Here is a 24538-nt window from a genome sequence, read left to right on the forward strand (position 1 = left end):
GGATCGAATGGTACCGCAAGCAACACGGTTGATAATTCTCCAATCTTCTTCTCCAATAACATCTGGTTTCTTTTCTTCAATGGCCAGATCTAGCCCTTGTTGAAAAAGGACATCTAGAACCTCGCCTTGCCACATCCCAAAATGTCCGGACCCGTCAAAAATTTCTACCGCAAATTTCGCATTTGACACAATTCTTGTCATAAGCGAAGATGCCAATGATGACGTATTGTTGACACTTGATGTAGATTCTTCTTGTTTATTGTCCCCCATATTTGACACAAATATTATTTAATAGCTGACGACACAAATCAAGATTATTTCCTTTCTGATGTAGAAGATCAGACTAAGCTGCAACTACAGAGCATACTCAGACAGAACCTTGACTCAGTTACCAAGATAAATCTTTTCTGATGTGGAAGATCAGACTATGCTGCAACCACAGAGCATACTTAGACAGTACCTTGGCTCTGATACCAATTGTTGCGGAAGCCAAATGTATATAGTGTGAATAAGTCACAACTACTATACCAAAAATTATGACAGCCACCAAATAATAAATAAGACAATAAAACAATAATAAAGGGAACACCAGAATTTACGAGGTTCGGCTAATTTTGCCTACTCCTCGGACACAACCAATATTTTATTTCACTCCAAAAATACAAGTGAAATAATACTAAAGAGAGAAGATACAAATGCCTTAAACAGATGAGAAGGCAAATGAGAGGTGTGTTTCAATCCTAAACATTAGGCCTTCTTTTATATGGGAAAAATCCCCCCAAACTTAACTCCCAACCAATGTGGGACTTTGGCATTTTGCCAAACTTCAACACCCTCCCCATACTCCTACTAAGTTTTTTTTTTTTTTTTTTTTTTGTAAGCGAAAATTATAACCTCAGCTACTGCTCTTTGAGAAGATTCTCTCATGTGCAACTTACATTTGCTGGGAATAGTAAAAATCTATTTAGTGTAGATCTTGATGCAGAATCCTTCCCTCTGGCCCATGTGAATCTTACCCATGTCAAAGCATGATCAACAAGAAGATGTTTATTGATGAACTCTGAGAATTCATCAATTGCTTTAGACACCTTCCTACACATCGTCCTTTCCTCCAGAAACCTTACTTAAGGAACATCTGATTCCACCGAAGCGCAATCCAGGAAAAGTTTACTTTTGATCCCTCCCCCAATGGTCCATACACCCCCCAAAAGTTTACTTTTGACCCCTCCCCGACTGGACTTAACCCAGGACACTTAATCTCTTTTCTTTGTTTAAAGGGATGATATATAATTACCCCATTGAGGTTGTATAACTTTACCAGTTGCACCTTCAAACTTTGCGGGATCCTATGAAACCCCATCATTGCTTGTAGTGAAATAAGTTCCCCTTTTGTGGCTAGTACCAGTTCAAGAAAATTCATGGACAACACGCACCAATCACTCTTTGCCACGTAATATATTTTTTATACTGTTTTTCTTTATTATTTATTCATTTCATTTTACCTTTTTTCTTTTCTTTTTATTTTTTGGTTTCTTCTTCTCCGACACAACAATGGCTCCGCCATAGTCACTGTCACCACCAACCATGTCCACCGGAAATCAAATTCACCACCGCCAATTAAAATTACTATTACAATCGATGAGTCCTTTCCCACCAGTCGATTTTTCATCTCTGCAATTGGTGAAATTTTAGATCTCCAAGTAAGTGATTGCTTCAAATTTCAAATCTTTGAACTTGGTCCCCATTTTTTCCGGCGAAAAGTTCGTCGGAATTTCTGTTAGCATTGTGAATTTTGAAGAATTCGCAGAAAATCCTAGTAAGTTAGTACCATCAAACTATTAAACAAATCAAGAATATTAACAAACACCAAAACTATCAATAGCAAGAAACTCTATTTAGATTCTAAAAACAACGGCACCCCAACGCAAAACCTGAATAAAGCACTTTGCGGCAGAAAGTAACCTTACCGGGAAAGAAAATAGATCTTGTTTATATTATATTTGCGGATTAATAATGATGAAGAAAATGGGAGAAAAGAGGAGAAGGCTGAAGGCAGCCATGGTTTCACGCCAAAGAGAAAGAAGAACAGAAAAAGAAAGGAAGAGAAAAAAATCATTAAAAAAACTAGAAAAATTAATATTTAATTAAAGAAATGCTGATAAAAATAACTTTTTTACCTATGGCTCTCTTCAAGAATTTACACTCTATATGCCACATCAACTCAGAAGGTTGCACTTATTACACTTCTAACAAGCACAGGGAGGTTATAGGACCCCGCAAAGTATAAGGGTGCATCTGGTACTGTGCAACAACCCCAATGGGGTAATTATGTATTATCCCTTGTTTAAACCGACTCCTTCCCCAGTTCAAATCTAATAACTCCTCCTTTCCCTTATTTTGTAGGAATCGGGTTAAAGACCACTTTTTGGATGAAATAGCCCCACCCCTATTGTGAAAGAGAAATCTTATTCATGTGACAGAAAATATTCATGCAAGTACAAGTAAAAAATTTGCATACAGAAAATAATAAGATGACTATGGTTAAACTTGTTATGAGATCACATAGCAGCAATTTTCCTAATTGCTTTCCTTTTTTTCTCATTCAAGATGCTTCAAGTATAATCGTTTTTCATCTTTATGTGTGTTTGTACTGTCTTTCTTGTAGACACCAGTCATGTCAAAGCATCTGCCTATCCCATTGGGGCTAGTATTCTCTTTTTGAGCATTTGGAAGAGACTACTCTAAACTCGGAAGTATCTCTTGTACGTAGCTTGTCATAGGATTACATCAAGAGCCACTATTCAGCTATATTTTTTCTTTGATAAGTAAGGAAAGCCTTTTTTTTCTTTGATACTTATGGGATATTGGAAATAGCCGCTCTACCTCCACGAGGTAGGGGTAAGATATGCGTACACACTCTTTGATAATACATTGTTGTTGTTGTTGCAGTGCTGGGGGGAAATATGTATAGACGCTAGGAAATCGAGCAAAATGTCTATATTATACACATTCTTCAAGTCACCTATAGATAATTGATGCAAGCCCCTATATTTTAACTTGGGTATAGTGTCGGTCTTTCTTTTAAACTTCGAAGCGTCTGTTGTTTCTTTTCCTCCAGATTACCCAAAATGACAAGTAGGAATAGTGCACCGGATCTTCTGATGGGGTCCATCTCATTTGAAAGCCAAAGTAATAGGCATGTGCCTAAGGAAAATATTTGGCTGAGAATTTCTTTGGTTTGGCAGCCAACATTGTTGAATTGTTAACATTGAAGAAAAAGAAAGAAAAGTGTGTGCAAATTGTCAAATATAGTAGGCTTCAGAGAGTGAGGCTTCGGCTATAAAAGGAGAACTTCGGCTCTCATTTCGACACACCAAACAAAGAGAAAGAAAGAGTGAGGTTTCACAGACAGGATATAAGGAAATAGTCTGTGAGAAAAATAGAGAGTAAGCGATATTGTAGTGAGGTGAGAATATCAAAAGGGGGTTATTTCTTCTGAGTGTTGTAGTGGTCTTTGAAGTTTACTCGGACCTACAAAGTGTAAAATTCCTTGTTGTAGTGATATCAGTTGCTCCTATCGGGGTTGTAGTTTTTTCATTTATTCGAAAGGGTTTTCCACGTAAAAATCTTGGCGTTGTTGTCACTCTTTTATTCTTGTTAATTACCGTATCTCGGTGTTACATTATTGTTCCGCTTTTATTACCGTGAATATTATTTCTGTGGGTGTTTATTCCCAACAACTGGTATCAGAGCACATGTTCTGCTCGTTAATAGAAGTACTATTCACTATCATTAGTATTATACTCGGTGAAAAAAATGTCTGGAGTAAAGTACGAGTAAGCAAAATTCAACGGAGATAGCGATTTCTCAACATAGCAAAGAAGGATAAAGGATCTGCTCATCCAACAAAGATTACACAATGTACTAGATGTTGTTGCCAAAACGCCTGATACCATGAAAGCTAAGGATTGGACTTGACTTGGATAAGGGCTGCTAGTGCAATTAGGTTGCACTTATCAGATGATGTGGTAAACATCATCATTGATGAAGACACCGCCTGTGGCATTTGAACAAGGTTGGAAAACCTATACATGTCCAAAACGCTGACAAATAAATTGTACATGAAGAAGCAGTTAAACGCCCTACACATAGGTGAAAGTATGAATTTTTTGTCACATTTAAATGTATTTAACGGACTAATCACATAGCTCGCCACCTCGGAGTGAGAATTGAGGAAGAAGATAAAGCCATCTTGCTATTGAACTCGTTGCCATCTTCATACGATAATTTGGCAACAACCATCCTGCATGGTAAGACTACCATTGAGTTGAAAGATGTCACATCGGCTCTTCTACTCAATGAGAAGATGAGAAAAAAGCCTGAAAATCAAGGACAAACTCTCATCATAGAACGTAGATGCAGGAGTTATCAAAGGAGTTCGAGCAACTATGGTAGATCCGGAGCTCGTGGGAAGTCTAAGAACCGATCCAAATCAAGAGCCAGAAATTGCTACAATTATGATCAACCAGGTCACTTCAAAAGACATTGCCCAAATCCAAGAAAGGGCAAAGGTGAAAGCAATGGCCAGAAGAACGACGACAACACAACCGCTATGGTGCAAAACAAAGATAATGTTGTCCTCTTTATAAATGAGGAAGATGAATGCATGCATTTATCAGGTCCAGAGTCGGAATGAGTGGTTGATACAACCGCATCTTACCATGCCACTTCAGTAAGAGATCTTTTTTTGAAGATATGTAGCAGATGATTTCGGCAATGTGAGAATGGGTAACACAAGTTACTCAAAGATTGCGCGAATTGGTGACATTTGTATCAAGACAAATGTCAGATGTACATTGGTTCTAAAGGACGTGCGACATGTACCTGATTTGCGGATGAACTTGATCTGGGGAATTGCTTTAGACCGAGATGGATACGAGAACTATTTTGCAAATCAAAAGTGGAGACTCACGAAAGGATCATTGGTGATTGCAAAGGGTGTTGTTCGTGGCACGTTGTACAGGACAAATGCAGAAATATGCCAAGGTGAATTAAACACAGCACAAGATGAGATTTCTGCACATTTGTGGCACAAAAGAATGGGTCATATAAGCGAGAAGGGATTGCAGATTCTTGACAGAAAATCACTCATCTCTTTTGCCAAAGGTACAACGATAAAATCTTGTGACTACTGTTTATTTGGTAAGCAGCATAGAGTCTCATTTCAAACATCGTCTGAAAGAAAATTAAATATGCTTGATTTAGTATATTCTGATGTTTATGGTCCAATGGAAGTTGAATCGATGGTTGGTAACAAATATTTCGTTACCTTTATTGATGATGATTCGCGTAAATTGTGGGTTTATATCCTGAAAACCAAAGATCAGGTGTTTCAAGTTTTCTTGAAGTTTCATGCTCGGATGGAAAGAGAGATGGGTCGAAAGCTAAAGCGTCTCCTAAGTGACAATGGAGGTGAGTACACTTCAAGGGAATTTGAAGAGTATTGTTCAAGTCGGATCAGACATGAAAAGACAATTCATGGAACCCCCATAGCACAATGGCGTAGGCGAGAGGATGAACCGCACCATTGTTGAGAAGGTTGGAAGCATGCTCAGAATGGCTAAACTGCGTAAGTCATTATGGGGTGAAGCAGTTCAGACAACATGTTACCTATTCAACATGAGTCCATCAGTTCCATTGGAGTTTGACATCCCAGAGACAGTTTCGGCCAACAAGGAAGTATCCTACTCACATCTAAAAGTGTTCGGTTGCAGAGCTTTTGCACATGTACCAAAGGAGTATAGGACGATGCAGGATGATAAATTTGTTTCCTGCATATTCATCGGATATGAAGATGAAGAGTTCGGGTATAGATTGTGGGATCCCGTAAAGAAGAACATCATTAGAAGCAGAAATGTAATCTTCCGAGAAAGTGAAGTTGGAGATGTAGATGATCAGTCAAAGAAGACAAAGAATGGTATAATTCGTAACCTTGTTACCATTCCTTCTTCTTCTAACTATCCCACAAGTGCAGAAAGTACGACCGACGAGGTTGCCGAGCAGAGGGAGCAACCTAATGAGGTTATTGAGCAGGAGGAGCAACTTGATGATGATGTCGAGCAAGTGATGCACCCCACTCAGGGAGAAGAACAACCTCAATCTCTGAGGAGATCAGAAAGGCCAAGGGTAGAGTCCTGCAGGTACCCTTCCACAGAGTATGTCCTCATCAGTGATGAGCGGGAGCTAGAAAGTCTTAAGGAGGTGCTATCCCATCCAGAAAAGAACCAGTGGATGAAAGCCATGCAAGAAGAGATAGAATTTCTGCGGAAAAATGGCACATACAAGCTGGTTGAACTTCCAAAGGGTAAAAAACCACTCAAATGTAAGTGGGTCTTTAAACTCAAGAAAGATAGAAATGGTAAGTTGGTTAGATACAAACCTCGATTGGTGGTTAAAGGCTTCGAACAGAAGAAAGGTATTGATTTTGACAAAATTTTCTCACATGTTGTCAAAACAACTTCTATTCGAGCAATTTTGAGCTTAGCAGCTAGCCTAGATCTTGAAGTGGAGCAGTTAGATGTGAAAACTGCATTTCTTCTGGAGATTTGGAAGAGGAGATTAGCAGCCAGAAGGATTTGAAGTATCTGGAAAGAAACACATGGTATGCAAATTGAATAAGAGTCTTTATGAATTGAAACAGGCATCAAGGCAGTGGTACATAAAATTTGACTCATTCATGAAAAGTCAAACATACATAAAGACATATTTGATCTATGTGTATACTTCAAAAGATTTCCTGTAACAACTTTATTATATTATTGTTGTATGTGGATGACATGTTGATTTTAGGACAAGACAAGGAGCTGATTGCAAAGTTGAAGAGAGATTTGTCTAAGTCTTGGGCCCAACACAACAAATTCTGGGGATGAATATAGTTCGAGAGCGGACAAACAGAAAGTTTTGGCTATCTCAGGAGAAGTACATTGAACGCGTACTGCAACGCTTCAACATGAAAAGTGCTCAGCCAATCGGCACACCTCTTGCTGGTCATCTGAAATTGAACAAGAAGGTGTGTCCTACAACAGTGGAAGAGAAAGGGAGCATGGCTAGAGTTCCTTTTTCTTCAGCAGTCGGAAGCTTGATGTATGCAATGGTATACACCAGACCTGATATTGCTCATGCAGTTGGTGTTGTTAGCAGATTCCTTGAAAATCCTGGAAAGGAACATTGGGAAGCAGTCAAATGGATACTTAGGTATCTAAGAGGTATTGTAGGAGATTGCTTGTGTTTTGGAGGATCTGATTCAACCTTGAAGGGCTACACGGATGTTGATATGGCATACTGGATACATGTTCACATTTTTTAGGGGGAGCTATATCATGGCAGTCAAAGTTGTAAAAGTGTGTTGCACTCTCTACAGTTGAAGCAGAGTATATTGCCGCTACTGAAGCCGGCAAGGAGATGGTTTGGCTAAAACGGTTCCTTCGAGAGCTTGGACTACATCAAAACGAGTATGTCGTCTATTGTGACAGTCAAAGTGCAATAGACCTGAGCAAAAACACCATGTATCATGCAAGGACGAAGCATATTGACGTGAGATATCACTGGATTCGAGAAAGAATAAAGGATGGATCTATACAGGTCAAGAAGATTCATACAAGCAAGAATCCTTCGGATATGCTGACCAAGGTGGTACCAAGAGACAAGTTCGAGCTATGCAAAGAACTTGTCGGCATGCACTTAAACTAGAATGCAGTGCTACCTCCTCTAGATAAATGAGACTGGTGGGGGAGATTGATGGGGTCCATCTCATTCAAAAGCCAAAGTAATAGGCATGTGCCTAAGGAGAATATTTGGCTGAGAATTTCTTTGGTTTGGCAGCCAACATTGTTGAATTGTTAACATTGAAGAAAAAGAAGGAAAAGTGTGTGCAAATTGTCAGATATAATAGGCTTCAGAGAGTGAGGCTTCGACTATAAAAGGAGAGTTTCGGCTCTCATTTCGACACACCAAACAAAGAGAAAGAAAGAGTGAGGTTTCACATGCTGGATATAAGAAAATAGTCTGTGAGAAAAATAGAGAGAGAGAGCGATATTGTAGTGAGGTAGAAATATCAAAAGAGAGTTATTTCTTTTGAATATTGTAGTGGTCTTCGGATTATTTTACTCGGACCTACAAAGTGTAAAATTCTTTGCAATAGTGGTATCAGTTTCTCCTCTCAGGGCCGTGGTTTTTTCCCTTATTCAAAAGGATTTTCCACGTAAAAATCTTGGTGTCGTTGTCACTCTTTTATTCTTGTTAATTACCGTATCTCGATGCTAAGTTATTATTTCACTTTTATTACCGTGAATATTATTTCTGTGGGGGTTTATTCCCAACATGTTCTTCTCCAATGCATGCTCTAGCAATTTCCTCCTATTTTCCCGCAGCAAATTACCCTTCTCAATCGGATTATGCATCTAACTCTAAATCCCAACCAATATTTTACTTGTGTTTAGCCTAGATTGCAGCTGTTCCCAACAAAGAATTCTCTCACATGAAGGAAAATGCATGTTCATACTGAATAGCAGGACAATTTTCCAAACGCATAATATAATGGAAAGAAAAGGAGCTAACAAAACTAGCAATTAACACCATGAATTGCATATAATCCTACTGGCTTATAATAAAGGAAACAAAATTCAACAAGGGAAGAATTAACTAACTAAAATTGCAACAACAACATAATCCCCGAAAAAAACATTTAAATACCAACTTAAGTAAGAGAAAAAAGAAAGCTGCATACTTGTCACAAATTTGCTGAGGACTTCAAATTTCTCCAAAGCTATTTATTAATCTCAGTCGGTGTCCGTACTCTCCTTCGGCCCTAAAAGAATGACAATTTAGAAATTGGATTAAAAATAACATCTATTGTTAAGTTCTTAAAAAAAATACTAGAATCAGGAGCTACATATATAGTTGGGAGGTTTCGAGCGGCTTGAAATTACTGGCAGCGTAAAAAGATCGCCCATTTTTGACAGTTTCAATAATGTTTAGAGAAAGGTTTTGCTAATTGAAACGGCGCAATTTTAGAGGAAATACATGACAAAAGGCGTTAAATTACACCATCTCTGTCCCAAGCCTGTCCGAAGGAAATGATTTAACTTTAAAAATTACTTATTTATTTTATATTAAAATAAGATATAGCCACATAAAAATATTAAATAAAATAGTATATTAAGAGGAAAAATTATCAATTTTAATTTTTTATTATTGATATATATGTTAAAGAATTACTATAAAAAAATCCAAATAACTAAGATAATCACTATATTATAAATCACCAAAAATAAAATGTTATGATGCTAAATTTGGAGTTTGGAATGTTATATCAACTTCTTCAACGTAGATTCATAGCAAGAGTGCGAAAATCGAATGTTTCTTATTACAATTTTTTTTTTGCCGCAAAAGTATTTGTCGGTCCTCCAGAAAAATATGTTGATCAAACATAAATAACTCTAGGATTTCAATTAATTCTTTATGATTAATTATTATATTATATCGTAGTGTTACTTTAAATACAATGTTTGTTTTGATTGTTACTTAAATTTTATTGTATCGTATCATTAAATTCATCGTTACGTAACGACGAAAAGTGTCATTTTATGTAACGACGTATTTGGTGTGGTAGCATCGTTCCCTTGCTTTTTTCTCTCATTTTACACTTCTTTGTTATTAAATTATCACATTTTATTATTTACCCTATTATTTTTTTTATGAATTCTACTTCGTATCTTATTTTTTCTTAGTAATGTTGTAAGTTTATTCCTCATATTTTTTGTGCGTGATATCACTAAACGACGACAAACGATACAATCTATCTAAACGTTATATTCATCAAACAATACAGTACAATACAATACAATACAATACAATACAATACAATACAATACAATACAATACGATACAATACAAAACATGTAACAACCATCCAAATAATTGATCTTCCTGAACATACCTTTTGTTTGATACATAATATTAATGAAGCTACCGCAAAGATTATAAACTTATAAAAATGAATGAGCAATTTTTTCAGAGGGCAAGACAATATGAATCCCTATCATGTTCCATCAATATTGAAAAAGGGATTATATGATCATCTGTATACTTTTACGTTGAAAAAAAAAAATTGTAATTTACTATTTTCAATTTTTTATGTTAACCGCCAATAGTTACAATCTTTCTCATTTGACTAAGCTGTTCCGCTAATATATATCCAAATACACGTTATTATAATAAAATTTATTTACACAATCACATTGTATTGTACTTACATTGTATTGTATTGTATTATTTAGATATATATAATGTTTGAATATATTGTATTGTTTGTCATCATTTCATGATGTCATGCACCAATAATATAAAAATAAACTTGTAATATTATACAGAAAAAGTAGGATACAAGATAAAATTATTATAAAAATAAGTAGGGTAAATGATAAAATAGAATTATTTAATAATAAGGAAGGGTAAAATGAGAGGAATAAAAAGGGTACGCAACCACACCAAATTGATCGTTCAAAAAAGTGACATTTTTCATCGTTACGTGACGATAAATTTAACTATATAATACAAAAAATACAAAAAAATTTAAATAATAATCAAAATAAACTCTTACATTTTAAATAACTAGCATCTATGAACGTGCGTTGCACGCTAATAATAGCACATGATGATTTAAATACCGAAAATTATTATTACATTAGCATAATACATGAATTTAAAGTAAAAGAACATTATCAAACTTACACAAATGATCAAATTTGTCATGTTAGTTGGATAATTATATATTATAATTTAAAAGTATTTAATTTGATGATATCTTAACGAACACTTCTTTGTGGTCAATATTTTTTTATGTATGTTTCCTCCTAATAATTTCGTTGCTCTGCCTTAACAAGAAACTCTTGTTGTCGATCTTGATATCTCTCATGAAAGTGCAATATACAGTTGTTCATGTAAGAAAATATATTGCGGTAAATATAGTCTAATATTTAGGATGTTTGTCCTTGTGCTTTATTTATTATATTTGCAAAGCATAAACATATTACAAATTATTTTCTCACAAATTTAAAAGGATATTCCTTAGTTTCGGAAGACGGAAGTTGAATTCATGGATAAGAATATACTTAGAATCACATTGACCAATATCATAATTTTTGCATGTATGACGTTATTGTCAAAACTTCAATATAGCATCTATGTCCTATTACATAAGCTATTTGGTGTATCTAAGTTTTTTAGTAGCATGGCGATCATATTTTTCTTCAAAATCAACTTATATACAATGGAAGATCAATTTTAACTTAGTCTATTATATAAACGGTGGCACTAACATATGTAAGAAATAATAAACTTGACAACAAACATATATGGTAGAATGTCATTTGGTATTAAAATTCTTAGGTATTCTTCTTTGTAGTAATTATTGGTATCATTTTTTACTGAGTCAAAAACAGGAAAATATTTTATTTTTACTATAAAATTTTGCAACCAACCTTTTATTTAGTTGATCAACATTCATTTCTGATAGCTAAGATATCTTTTTAATTCTATCATGAGATTTGCACAAATTGTGTTTTAATCTAATGATAGAAATATTTCTCTTATTAAATGCACTACTATTACCATTGGGATTGATAATCAAGTGTTTAGAAAGAACCAATTCATCTTTTATTGGATGCTCTTCTTCGTTTCTGACACGAAGCAAAAAGACACTGAATAATGGATTTGTCCCTGCTTTATATTTCTTGTTAGTTGAATATTTTTCGTTTGAGACAAGAAGTATAACTTTGACAAGCTAGCTTTTATAGTCTTTGTTTTTCTCGATTTTGGAACTACTGGTAGTACTTGACATAACTCACATCTCAAACCATTAATTTTCCACCAAACGGTTCATTAATACTCAATATATCTCTAGAACTCCGGAAAATTATTTCGATCGTTTGACACTTAGACATGAGTACTTCATCCCATATTATCAATTTCGCTTTCCTTACAAATTTAGCATTATTACTCTACTTTGATATATTTGTGATGGTTATTTAAGTTATTTGAATAGGTATATCAAATCTAAAGTGGGTGGTGTCACAATAAAATCGTTGTTTGTATACCACTTGATAATATTACTAATAGTGTCATGCCTCTTGATATTATATTTGTAAGTAATGTATGACATAAAAATATTATTTTGATTTGCCGGAGGCATCTATAAAAAATAATCCCATTATGACAGAGTCGACTCTTTATAACATAGTCTTGAAAGTTTGTTCTTGTTTGGGATTTAGCTTTGATTGTGCTTCCTCAATCACTTGTATGGTATTTTGATTCTTAATAATATACTAATCTTTTTACATTATGTTCTAATACTCTTTTTATGGAATAAATTTATGTAATCTAAGATTATCTTTTTTAACTTGAATAAGATTTTTATTTATATGATGAATTTAAAAAATAATTGAATTGGATTCTCTTGCTAAATAATTTATTAAAATATTTAATTATTTAGTTTTAGCATAAAAAATAATTTATTATATGTTGGTTCAGATCTTAATATAGTTCATCTCTTATTTTTAATATTTAATCTTAATTATAATTTTTTTCACCATAAATTTTATTTTCAAAGAGTAAAAGATTGATATGACATTTTGCTTTTATATCTTTATTTTGTAGAATCATTAGTGACATTGACTCTTATCAACCATTTTTGTTTTCTTTTCACACATTTATATATTCTTAAATATTTTCTTAGTTGTTGTTTAATAATTGGGTATTTTTCAATATTACACAAAAAATTAATTACAAAATATTATTTAATAGGAAAATAGTTCAAATAAAATATAAATATATTATCGTGAGGGTATTTTTTTCTCAATTTCAACTCTTTATGCAATCCATTTAATATTACTTTTATTTTTTCTTGGTATTGACATTATGGAGTGATAATGTATTGCCAATACAGAGGATTCTTATGAAATTTATTTTATTAAACTTTCCTCCATATTTTTAATAGACAAAATTTTATTAATTTTAAAATTATTAAAAATTAGCGTAGAAGGTATTGTAGTCCAAAAAATAGGTTATTGCAGTTATGTCCTCTTCCTATGAGTTCTTCTATTTGATAATTTAGGGCTATTTCGGTATATTAATATTGTATTTATGCTTTTATAATAATACAACCTCTCCTTTTTTCAATGAATTTGGACAATATAATACGTTCTCAAATTAAATTAGTAATAGTACATTATAATACATTATTAAATTAAATTAGTAATAGGAATTTTTAAAAAGTATATCGTGAAAGTAATAAATTACATGACTAAAGATATTTACTTTTTCATTTTTACATGAATTAAACAGCCCGAAAGTAATTATACTAATAGGATTCCTAAAGGTAATTATGTAGGATTCCTAACGCGTAGTATTATGTCCTAAAACTAATTGGACTATAGGAATAATATATAGAATTACGGTTATGTCCTTTTATTATGAGTTATTATGCTTAATATTATAAGTTTATTTTTGTAAACCGACATTGTATTCATGCTTTTATAATAATTTTTTTATTTTGCATTGTCAATTTTAGTCTCACAAAATGAAACTTCAAAACAATTTTAATAATAATTATCAAACGATAAACATTTATGGTAAATCAATTAAAATAAGACCATTTAAATTTTTAGAAGTAGGCATCCGAACTACTCATTGAAAGCGAGCTTTAATTACTCATTATTTAAGGAAGATTTTTATTATTCACTGCTTAAATATAGGAATTAAATCCCAACAGGAAAAAGTTTTACTTTGAATAGTTTCTATCCAATATTACAATTATATCCTTCATTGAATTGCTTTAAGTAGGAAATATTTGAGGGATATTTTTGTCCACCAACATTATTATTCTTGATTTAATAATAATATAGATATATAGCCTGTTTGGCGAGGCTTTTTTTTTTTTTTGGCCAAAAGCACTTTTGGCCAAAAATTGAGGTGTTTGGCCAAGCTTTTGAAAGGAAAAAAAATGTTTTTGAGGAGAAGCAGAAGCAGTTTTGGAGAAGCAGAAAAAAGTAGCTTCCCTCCAAAAGCACTTTTGAGAAAAATACACTTAGAAGCAGTTTTTTAAAGCTTGGCCAAATACTAATTGCTGCTCAGAAGTATTTTTTAAACTAATTAACCAAATACAAATTGCTTCTCACCAAAAGTATTTTTGAAAAAAAAACACTTTTCAAAATAAGCTGATTTTTGCAGCTTGACCAAATGAGCTAATAGATAGACATAGATAATACGATACAACTAATAACATGTAAACAAGCTGTATTAAGCTGTTCCACTAATACTTATCCAACATAACACGTGTTGACGCCTTGAAGACAAACAAAGCAACGTGCAAAGTAGTTTCCAAAGCTTGTACTTGGTTTTCTATATAAATTCAGCAACTTTAATCAATTAAGTTTTGCGAATGGATTATTTTAGTTTATTGCCAGAAGGTTGCATATCGGAAATTCTGTCCTTCACTTCTCCCAAAGATGCTGCTACTTCCTCAGCTATCTCACGAGGATTCAAGTCTGCTGCTGAATCCGACGTCGTTTGGGAGAAATTTTTGCCCTCTGATTATCAACATATTATCTCTAAATCAGACTCACTCTTGGTTTCTCCTTCCAAAAAAGAGCTTTATTTTAGTCTATGTGACTCCCCATTTCTCACTGATGGCGGCAAACTGGTAACTATCTAACCTTTCTTTCTTCTCTCTCTCTTTTTTTTTGCTGGTGTTTTAAGAAAAGATTGTGATTTTAATCCCAGTTACTGAGTAATAAACCTATTTGAGCGAGAATGAGTTTAAAAAATATATGAAAGATTTTGGAATTTGCGAGTATTGAAACTTGTAGTTTTTAAATATGTGATCACGTTTGTGTGGCTATAAAAGGTAAAAATGAGAAGTTTTAAGTTAAATTATTTTATAATTTAGAAAGGAGCGATACTCCCTCCGGTCCACCATAAGTTACCAATTTGCTTTGGGTACAACCGTTTAGGAAATACTAAATTCTAGACAAAAATAATTAGTATGACTAAACTAACCTTAATTAAATATTGCTACATAGTTATAGTAGCACTTACTTCTATTTTCAAATGTGATCAAATGTGAGGGGTAAATAACTTTTTTGGTATACTGTACATCCCTTAATTTTGGAAAAACAAAATTGAATTTTTTTAATTATATAAATAGATACTTATTTTGGACCATAATAAAAAAGTAAATTGGTCACTTATTGTTGACCGGAAGGAGTAATTAAAAGAGATGGAGTAATAAGGATTTAAGTTATATATATATACTAATAGGTTAATAAATGTTTTTGGTTTCCCATCCGGTGTTCGGTACCCGTATTGGAGCCCGATTATATCCGGATTCGCGCCGGGTAAGCCCCATTCGGGGGTAGCGCTCCCTACCAAGGGTTTTTCCATACCCAGGGCTAGAACTCGAGACCTCTGGGTAAGGAAGGAGCAGCCCCATCCACTGCACACACTGCACCACATCACTTATGGTGGTTAATAAATGTTTATACCTCCCTCTTGGTTCACTTTAATTAATTTTTAAGGAATCCACCTTTTAGTATTAATTAACAATGAAATTGACCATATTAACCATAGTTTATTCATTGGAAATATAGCAAATATTTCTAGGCTCTTTACTCAAATGACAACTTTTCAAAGAAGAAGTTAACTCCTTCTTGATATCTAACAAAATCAAATATTGTGAACCACAAAAAATAAAAGGCTAAAAAATTAATTAAAGTAGACCAAAGGGAGGAGTATAATTTAACCTGTTAGAGAATGTTAGTTACCATTTGTTTTACGTTTCTAATTAATGCTAATTAAATAAAGTTACTTGTAATTATCTTTCAAGTGACCTGATTGTGTAAATAATTCTTATATCCTCAGCGCAAAAAACTTAAACTCTTAAAATAATTTTTGGCTTTTATAAAATTTGATCAGGTAATATATGTAATAGATTAAAATGTACTACTACTATTATTTTGGTCTCAATTTTTCCAGGCTGTTAATTAATGAACGTTGTGTGTGATATATAATAATATACTAATTGGAGTATGTGTTTGTATTAGTAATTCTACTGAATTTTTTCCAAGATTGATGTATAATTTTACAAGGATCACAGTATGACAGATATTTCCTAGAGTAATATTTCCTTAATTAGATATCACAAGGACCACTATCTTCATTCATTAAATAACTAAGGATCAAAAGTGTATCAATTTGTTTCCTTTTAAAGTTTTTATTTTAGGTGTAAATGTGTTTATGTTCGTGAATACAAGAAAAAATCTGCTAATTGTCAATGCAAAAGGGCCCTACGGACTCGGGTGCGGCTGCAAATCTAGTGGTTGGATCCTTTATAATCTAAATTTTAAGATTCGGTGGTACAGATCAGGTACAGATGCAGGGATTTGGCTAAAAATAATTCAAATATCCAGAAATAGAGTAATAGCAATATGTCTAAATTATGTAGAAAACTTACAAAGATATTTCAAATATTGATCAAGAGGAGAATATGAAAAGGAGATAAAAGGTAAAGATATAAAGTATTCCATTTTCTTCAGTTTTACCCTAGCTTTTGTTTTGGTTTCATAAATCATTGTATATGTCCTGAATGTCACCATCGATTTTGGTCAAATTACCCAAAATCGGTAGACCAGATCCGGTACGGATCCCACACCCATACCTACGCCCATGTCGTGTCAACACGGGTGCGACACAGAAAGTGAAGAGTCCGAGCAATTTAGGCCCTAATCATGTCAAGTTGGGGAGGGTCGGCCTGTGACCGTCCCAGCCCGATCAATCACGGGCATTCAGTTGTCTGGTCCCGGATTCCATTTCATGTAGGTAGATAAAGTCTAAGACCCTTTTTTATTTTTAAATTTTTTATTTTTTATTCCTGATGTATTGTGTATCTGTGGTTTTATTTGTTAAATAGAGTTTTTCATTGGATAAGGGGACTGGGAAGAAGTGTTTTATGATTGCAGCAAGGGAGCTTGTTATTTCATGGGGTGATACACCACATTATTGGAAATGGTCATCTCACCCCGACTCCAGGTTTTATATTTTGTCTGTTCCTTTCCTGTGTAATTTAGAAAAAAATTACTAATTTGAGCACTATAATTTTTTGCAGATTCTCGGAAGTGGCTAATCTTCAGTTTGTTTGTTGGCTTGATATGCGAGGCAAGATTGAAACTCGAATATTGTCAAAAAGAACCAAATATGTTGTTTATCTAGTGTTCAAATTGGCAAACGGATTTTATGGCCTTGAAACTGCTAATGCTTTTGTTAGATTTGTTGATTGTGAGAGTAACAACAAAGCTGAGGAACGAGCTAGTGTTGTTAGTCTTTCGAGACAAGAAGGAGCAGGTGAGAAGCGATCCAAGAGAAGAGTTGATGGATGGATGGAAATAGAAATGGGAAATTTTTTCAATGATGCTGGAGAAGATGGAGATGTTGAAGCAAGATTGATGGAGATTAGGCGTCTCTTTGCCAAAGGTGGCCTCATTGTTCAAGGAATGGAGTTTCGACCAGAATGAAGAAGAGAAGAATCCTCTTATCATGCGTTGCTAAGGGTCGCTCTTTTCTGGATTGATTCAAAATTCTTCTCACAAAATGGTCAATATCGGGCTATCCATATAGTTGATTCACTATGTTAATGTACAATACAGAGTGAATAGATGTGTGTAAAAACCTCAATATCTTATTATGATTGTAAATGAAATATGACACTTGTTTGTTGCATCAATTTCTGCACTCTGTTATGTTCAACTCTTTATACTCCCTGCATTCCTGGGAAGGGCTACCTAAACCTTGTCTATGCTAGAACGGAAGTTTCTGATATCTAATATCCATCCGGGCTAGTTTCTGATTATGCAAACCTGCATATATTTGCAGTGTTTGCCTGGTTTTCCCTTGAGGTTGATTATTAAGTGAAAATGCAGTATTGAGCTGTGAGGACTAACCGGATGTCAATTTTGGCCAAGATTATGGAAGAACTTACTAGTTTGTCTTTTGATTCACAACTTTGATTGGACTCCCAACGGCTCGCGCTAATAATGGCAGAGGAATCTATTGCATATTGTTTACCATATCACAAGTTTATTGAGGTATTAGGACACTTTCTCTCAGTTTCTTATAATTTGTTCGAAAGGAAACTGTGTTCTTTAGAATGTTCTTCTGATATAGATATAAAATCAGCAGCTTTGTACTTCATACTAATGTGGTCTAATTCGTATGCTTGTAGCGATACTCTGTTTCAGTTGACACAGAAGGCCTCTATCACAAGCATACTGTCAAGGATTCATTGAGGTGGAACCCAAACAATGATCAGGTACATCCTTTTGCTAACTCTCCAAATACATGGAGTTTATTAGTTGAAATTATCAGGTTGAAAATTTGAGATAGTAAATTAAGAACTATTATTTCAAAGAGAAAACAAGATTCAACCATAAATCTACAAGTAATTATATTCTTCAATATTTCTTTGAAATTCCAAAAATATCACAGCTATGGACTTTTAATTATGGTTTTGTAGCCATTGGAGTCACATATATAACAAGCGAAATAAAGCATTTACAGTATCAACTTGTTGTGGCTTCAATTGGGGAAACAGGGAACAAGAATTAGAGACAACACCCGAAGAAAAATAAAGGTAATAAACAAATCATGATTACCTATTCATCTACATCAAAAATACAGGCCAATCCAGCTTCTCATGAGCTAAGTGCCAATTGAAAGGAATAGAGTCAGATTTAGGAGGGGTTCTATGAGTTCAAGTGAACCTATTGCTTTCAGCTCAAACTATGTATACAAATACAAAAAATAAATAAAATATGTATACATTAAGATTTAAGATCATGTTCATTCTGAATTCAGATCTTGAATTTGCCTCGGGAAAGAAAAACGCCGACTGATTGGTAGGTTAAAACATCAAAAATGGATCAAGCAAGCATGAATAAGGGTATATATCGAAGATAAGAACCTCGGGGTAGAGGTAGTCTGATGCAAGTCAAGTGCATTTGAATCCCGGGCAGACAGATAAAATGATAATGAGAATGATGATTATGATGATAGCCAAAACAATCAGTTTTATCTTCATATTTTCATACCACATCTTCCTCCTTATCTTGGTCCCCTGTTTTCTGAAGTCCTGAGCCTGAAAATCGCAAATAACAGATTACAACCATTGCACAAACCAGGAAACAATTTTTGCTTATAAAAATTAAAGGAATGAAATAGGAAAGTGGACACATCAATCATGCAGTTAAAGTTGCTCAAAACATATTCCTGATGCATTAAGCTGACCTGTGATCGAAGATTCTCTGTTTTATCGACTAGAAGCTCAATCTTCTCACCACGGTCAAGAACCTGATATCAGACAAAAATCTTGAGCAAATTCATAATACATTCAATGTTGAATTCAGTAATAAAGAACTACAAAACATGAAGATTCTCCATGTCAATGGCGTATGCAGAATTTGACACAAGTGCTGCCAGAAGGTTAAAAGGAGTCGAACGTTTCCCTTTGCCTTCCTAGTTCAATAGTATTAGTGTTAGTATGGTATCATTTTATCCTTAGATTGCTATTACTACATATCTTGTATTGTTATTACTTGCTATCAATACTTCTTTCATCGTTTCTTTTGCTATCTTGGTTTCAGCTTTCTGAATATTCGTGCTCCTTTCATCATTTCTTTAGCTGAGGGTCTATCGGAAACAACCTCTCTGCCCTTCCAGGGTAAGGATAAGATTGCGTACATCCTATCCTCCTCAAAACCCATGGGTACTGGGTTGTTGTTGTAGCCTATTATCGCAAGTTAACTTGTATGTTTTTTCAGTTATGGGGAAGTAGAGGTTCTAACGCTTTACTTCTTTCCCGAATTAATGTTTACATTTTTTTCTTCTCTATTATATAGATGCATATTTTTTTCAATATAACTTGTTGAATGTTGGCAAAGCTGTGCCGGATAACACCCATGTTGTCAGATGTGACTCCTTTTATTTCAAAGTTTTGGATAAAGTATAACCTAATTAAAAAAAAATATTACCTTCTCAATGTTTTCCATCATAACTCCCTTGACTTCAGAAACTTGAGCCTTGACCTTAGAAAGCTTACTGATTTCTTCAGGATGATCAACACAGTATTTCATGTGTTCCTTTAATTTTGACCTACATTGGCGTGTGAAAACAATTGTTTAGTAATTCCTGTACAATGATAATATATGTACATGTTAATTATTATTGACAAAGAAAGTTACCCAAATTCCCTATTCAGGCTTTTAGCACTAGCAGTTGCAGCTTTTCCTCCAGCATATCTTTTGCTAAAATCATCCTTTACACGATCCAAGAAGGCAATGGGGATTTCCCTGCCTGCAGATTCAGTAGCCACCACGCAATATGCTGCAGTATCAAAGTAAATGAGGTTCAATGATATATTAAGATAGTATTTAACAGGTCAAGTTTGTAACAAATATTTTAACAAACACTGAGAAAAATAGAATACGCCATTCAGAACTAATGTTGGCCATTTTATGAGAATGAAATGAATAGTCTACGATGAGCCTTGGAGCAACCTCTGTGTGACCTGTAGCTCGTGGGTTTAAGCTGTGAAAGTAATCACTAAAGCTTGCATTACATGAGGCTGTTTACATCATACCACTTGAGGTAGGTATGACTCACTGTGTCAACATAGGATGCCTTGTGTATTGGCCTCCAGTCTATGATGATTCCTTGAAACTCGCAGTAGCAACAAGAATCCTAATAGGAGATTCAAAAAGGCGCACGAAACCCCCCTACATACGAATTATCCTATGATAAAGAAGTAATTTTGGAACCACATTTGTCATTCACTAAAAGTTTTTCTTGCTTCGAGGATATTCAAACGTTTATATATACCAAAAAATTATGTTTTTATCCTATTTGCACAATATAATTTTTCAACGAAATGAATTCAAATTGAACCCCTTCGGGCTATGTCGCTCTACCCTTGCTTGAAACCGAAAATGCGACTTTACTATGAGTATGAAGCGATACTATAGATGACATGGTACGTAGATCTTTAGTCACACATAGAGGTGGCAAATGGTTAAAAGAAAACAGTTAACCACCCATATTATCCACTAAAAAATGGGTTGGATAATGAACTTTTTAAAAATGAGTCAAATATGAATAAGAACCATATTATCCATTTAGAAAATGGATAACTAATGGGTAAACAATGGATAACCAATGGGTCTAACATTTACATTTGTAAAGCCTTAAATTGGGGGTTCCTCAAGTTAGAGAAACTAAGAATTCTCCAAAAAGTGATCATATGCAAGTCATGGACAATATGGTTATCCATATTATCCGCCGGTTAATCCGTTTTTTATCCGTATTAAATATGGGTCGCGTCGAATAATTTATCCTTTTCATTACCCGTTTTCAACCCGAACTATATCCGACCCGACCCGCCAGTTTGCTTTTCCTAGTCACACATAAGAAGGCAAATGAAGCAGAAAGTGGATGAAAATAGCAAAAGGTCATATGTTCAGGGTACACTGTATAATTCACATTTCTTGATCTATAAAATCCCTTTTACCAACAAATAACCCTCAATCTACCAATATTATGGGTTTTTTTCTTCTTCTTTTTATTTCAGTATCTCCAATTGTGGTTGATTATTCGACACTTCCACCACATTGGCATGCATAAAAGAAAGCTCATTATGAAGTATGTACATGCAATTGAATAACGAACACCAGACAATGAGAATAACTAATGCCAGGCAATCAAAATGACCAAATAAATAGATCCACAATTGATCAAAACAGGTAAAGAAAAAAGGAAATTAAAAAAAATGTTATTATCATGAATAGGAATGAAATGAAACTAACTGAATCCATTGTCGGAGAGGAAATTGAAGGTGTGACCATCACAATTATATGAGAATTTGTTGTTAGATGTAGGCAGTTTTTGCAGGCATTGAGAGGCTATGCTATTAAAATTTCCTGTGAACTCGCTGTACTCTGCCAAAATTATCGTTCCCCGGGCAACGAAGCTATAAATCAACGTCTGTTGTCCCATCCTTTTAATTTTGTAATGGAAAATTCCAAGAACCTCAAAAGAGAGAAGATGGCGAAAAGAATTCAATCAAAGGGAAAATAACATTCTAGAGAGATTATTTTGCATGCATGGAAACGAAACGCGCGATAGCATATTGTTGAATGGTTGAAGACGAAGGTGATTGAATTAGTAAAAATTGCTAGGAGAATAATAAAATAGTAATTGGTAAATATAGGGGAGAAAATAAAGATTAAAAAAGCAACCGAATTTCCTTGAACTATGATGTAGTGTAAGGTTTGGTTCACATATAGTATTTATTCATGTATGTCCAAGACATTTTTTTTTAAATTTCTTTTCAGAATAATTATAACTCATTTAATTCTTTACATAAATTTTCTAAAGTTCCGACACATTCGTGATGATTCTTTGAAAATATGAAGACAATATACAATTGTTAAATTAAGCGTGTATTTGTAAATAATAATTCTGGAGAAAAGAATGTTAGCATATAAACGTAAATATAAATGAAACAGTAATTAATTCAAGCCCACAGAATTCACAGTATTTCCTTAAGGAATTTAATCCCCTCCTAGTACCCAAGGTTATGGATTATTTCCTCCCAGGATAGAACGAATTACACACTGGTGTAGCGGTACTTCAAACCCCAGTGTTTCAGCGAACACAAAGTTCGGCAGCAAATCACACTTACAGTTGCTTTGTTTGTAGTTTAAAGCAATGCACAAGAAAGGAGGAGAACTCAGAAGTCGAATGGAAATTCTGAGAAGAAGGAAATGCAATTTATAGCCAATGTTGAGCGATAATAGAAGAGGAAATCAGATTGCTTGTTGCTTTCTGTTTTCTGTCCGTTTTTTCTGTGTGTTTCAACAATTTGCTCACCATCTATTTATAGTGCAATTCCACTCATTTAGTGGAGCACTTTTTTTCATGGTGGATGTAGCACCAATTTGTTATAATGGAGAATTATGTATGGTGGAATGAGCACTTGTTGCTGGAACAGATCCACGGATTTGGAATACACCCGTTACAAACACGGATATTGTTACGTTAATATTTACTATTAACAAATAAATTTGGTGCAAAAATTTAATCAATCAATCGATCATTTGACCAAATCTGAATCCGAAGCCGAAGCCGTAGCGAGCCGAGCGAGCGAGCGACGACGGCGCGAGGCTTTCCTTCTTCCTAACTCTTTAAGAGCTACATGAAGTGCATTTGTATATAAACCTACCAAACTCCTTTTCCTCTACCAATGAGGGACAATGTCTCATTAAAAGGAGAGGGAAACTTAAAATTTTACTCAAAATTTTCATTTCCCTCCATTTCCCATTCACCCTCTTTTTAATACCTTTCTATATTAAAAAGAAACTCAACAATCCCCCACATGAATGGGGAATGACTATATCACGGAAGTATGCATGAAAAACTTGTGTGATTTGCAAGCAAGGATTAATTGCATATGGATAAGTAGGTTTCCCTTTGAACTTTCCGTAGTGAACTTATGTCGGATATACTCGATCAATTGGTAGATTTGATATCTTTGAACTGTCGAACTTTAGTGTATACTTAGACAACCATAAGTCACACAATCAATCCCTTAACCGTCTTTGGTTCTCATTGTTGTGTTCGTTTCAGGCATGAACACTGCCTGGTTTCATAGTGCGTAGAGAATTGGCCTTGTAAAATTCTCCTTGAAGCGGCTAACACTTCACACTTACATATGTGATTCCTAAACGATTCATCCCGTAGATACACTATTTGATATACCCTGTATCAAATTTAGAAATCATTAAAAAGCCTTAATGCTTTATCCCTGGTACTGAACATTGTCTCATCACGAGAATGGACCAAAATTTTTGTTGACAATGTTGAACCGTCATTAATGACTTTGTTTGATCTCCTTGAACCTAGATCTTGGGATCTCCAGTCTTCTAGGTAGATTTACCGCCACAATGACTTGTTCTCGGCCATAGTCCCATTCCCTCGATGATTTCTCAACTACCTCTCTAGTTAAGCCTTTTGTAAGTGGATCTGACACATTATCACTTGACCTTACATAGTCAATCGTGATAATTCCTCTAGAGAGTAGTTGCCTAACGGTTTTATGTCTTCGTCGTATATGACGAGATTTACCGTTATACATAACGCTCTCAGCCCTTCCAATTGCTGCTTGGCTATCACAATATATGCATATTGGTGCCAATGGTTTGGGCCAAAATGGAATGTCTTCAAAGAAATTCCGGAGCCATTCAGCTTCTTCACCGGCTTTATCTAAGGATATGAACTCAGCCTCCATTGTAGAGCGGGCAATACATGTTTGTTTGGACGACTTTCAAGATACTGCTCCTCCGCCAATAGTGAATACATATCCACTTGTGGACTTCGAATC

The 24538-nt window shown here is 34.3% G+C and overlaps 2 protein-coding genes across 2 annotated transcripts; one reads left to right on the forward strand and one right to left on the reverse strand.

The window, feature by feature from the left end:
- Nucleotides 1-14434: 14434 nt before the first annotated feature.
- LOC104210279 (F-box protein PP2-B10-like) lies at nucleotides 14435-17833 on the forward strand. Its single transcript, XM_009759136.2, has 3 exons — nucleotides 14435-14758; nucleotides 17024-17142; nucleotides 17219-17833. The coding sequence occupies exons 1-3, from the start codon at nucleotides 14498-14500 to the stop codon at nucleotides 17622-17624; spliced, it is 786 nt and encodes a 261-aa protein (XP_009757438.1). The 5' UTR covers nucleotides 14435-14497; the 3' UTR covers nucleotides 17625-17833.
- A 1263-nt stretch (nucleotides 17834-19096) lies between these two features.
- LOC104210280 (putative vesicle-associated membrane protein 726) lies at nucleotides 19097-22309 on the reverse strand. The gene is made up of 5 exons (XM_009759138.2): nucleotides 21963-22309; nucleotides 20346-20487; nucleotides 20136-20256; nucleotides 19393-19455; nucleotides 19097-19243 (listed from the first exon to the last, which is right to left on the reverse strand). The coding sequence occupies exons 1-5, from the start codon at nucleotides 22150-22152 to the stop codon at nucleotides 19097-19099; spliced, it is 663 nt and encodes a 220-aa protein (XP_009757440.1). The 5' UTR covers nucleotides 22153-22309.
- Between the last annotated feature and the right edge of the window lie 2229 nt (nucleotides 22310-24538).

This window comes from Nicotiana sylvestris, chromosome 10 (assembly GCF_000393655.2).
Source record: "Nicotiana sylvestris chromosome 10, ASM39365v2, whole genome shotgun sequence".
Lineage (NCBI taxonomy): Eukaryota > Viridiplantae > Streptophyta > Magnoliopsida > Solanales > Solanaceae > Nicotiana > Nicotiana sylvestris.

Coding starts and splice junctions, on each gene's coding strand:
- LOC104210279 (XM_009759136.2), top strand. CDS start 14,498: ATGGATTATTTTAGTTTATTGCCAGAAGGTTGCATATCGGAAATTCTG. Junction 14,759..17,023: donor TCACTGATGGCGGCAAACTG/GTAACTATCTAA, acceptor TTTGTTAAATAG/AGTTTTTCATTGGATAAGGG. Junction 17,143..17,218: donor TCATCTCACCCCGACTCCAG/GTTTTATATTTT, acceptor AATTTTTTGCAG/ATTCTCGGAAGTGGCTAATC.
- LOC104210280 (XM_009759138.2), bottom strand. CDS start 22,152: ATGGGACAACAGACGTTGATTTATAGCTTCGTTGCCCGGGGAACGATA. Junction 20,257..20,345: donor AGCCTGAATAGGGAATTTGG/GTAACTTTCTTT, acceptor ACGCCAATGTAG/GTCAAAATTAAAGGAACACA. Junction 19,456..20,135: donor TGATGGAAAACATTGAGAAG/GTAATATTTTTT, acceptor GTCTGATATCAG/GTTCTTGACCGTGGTGAGAA.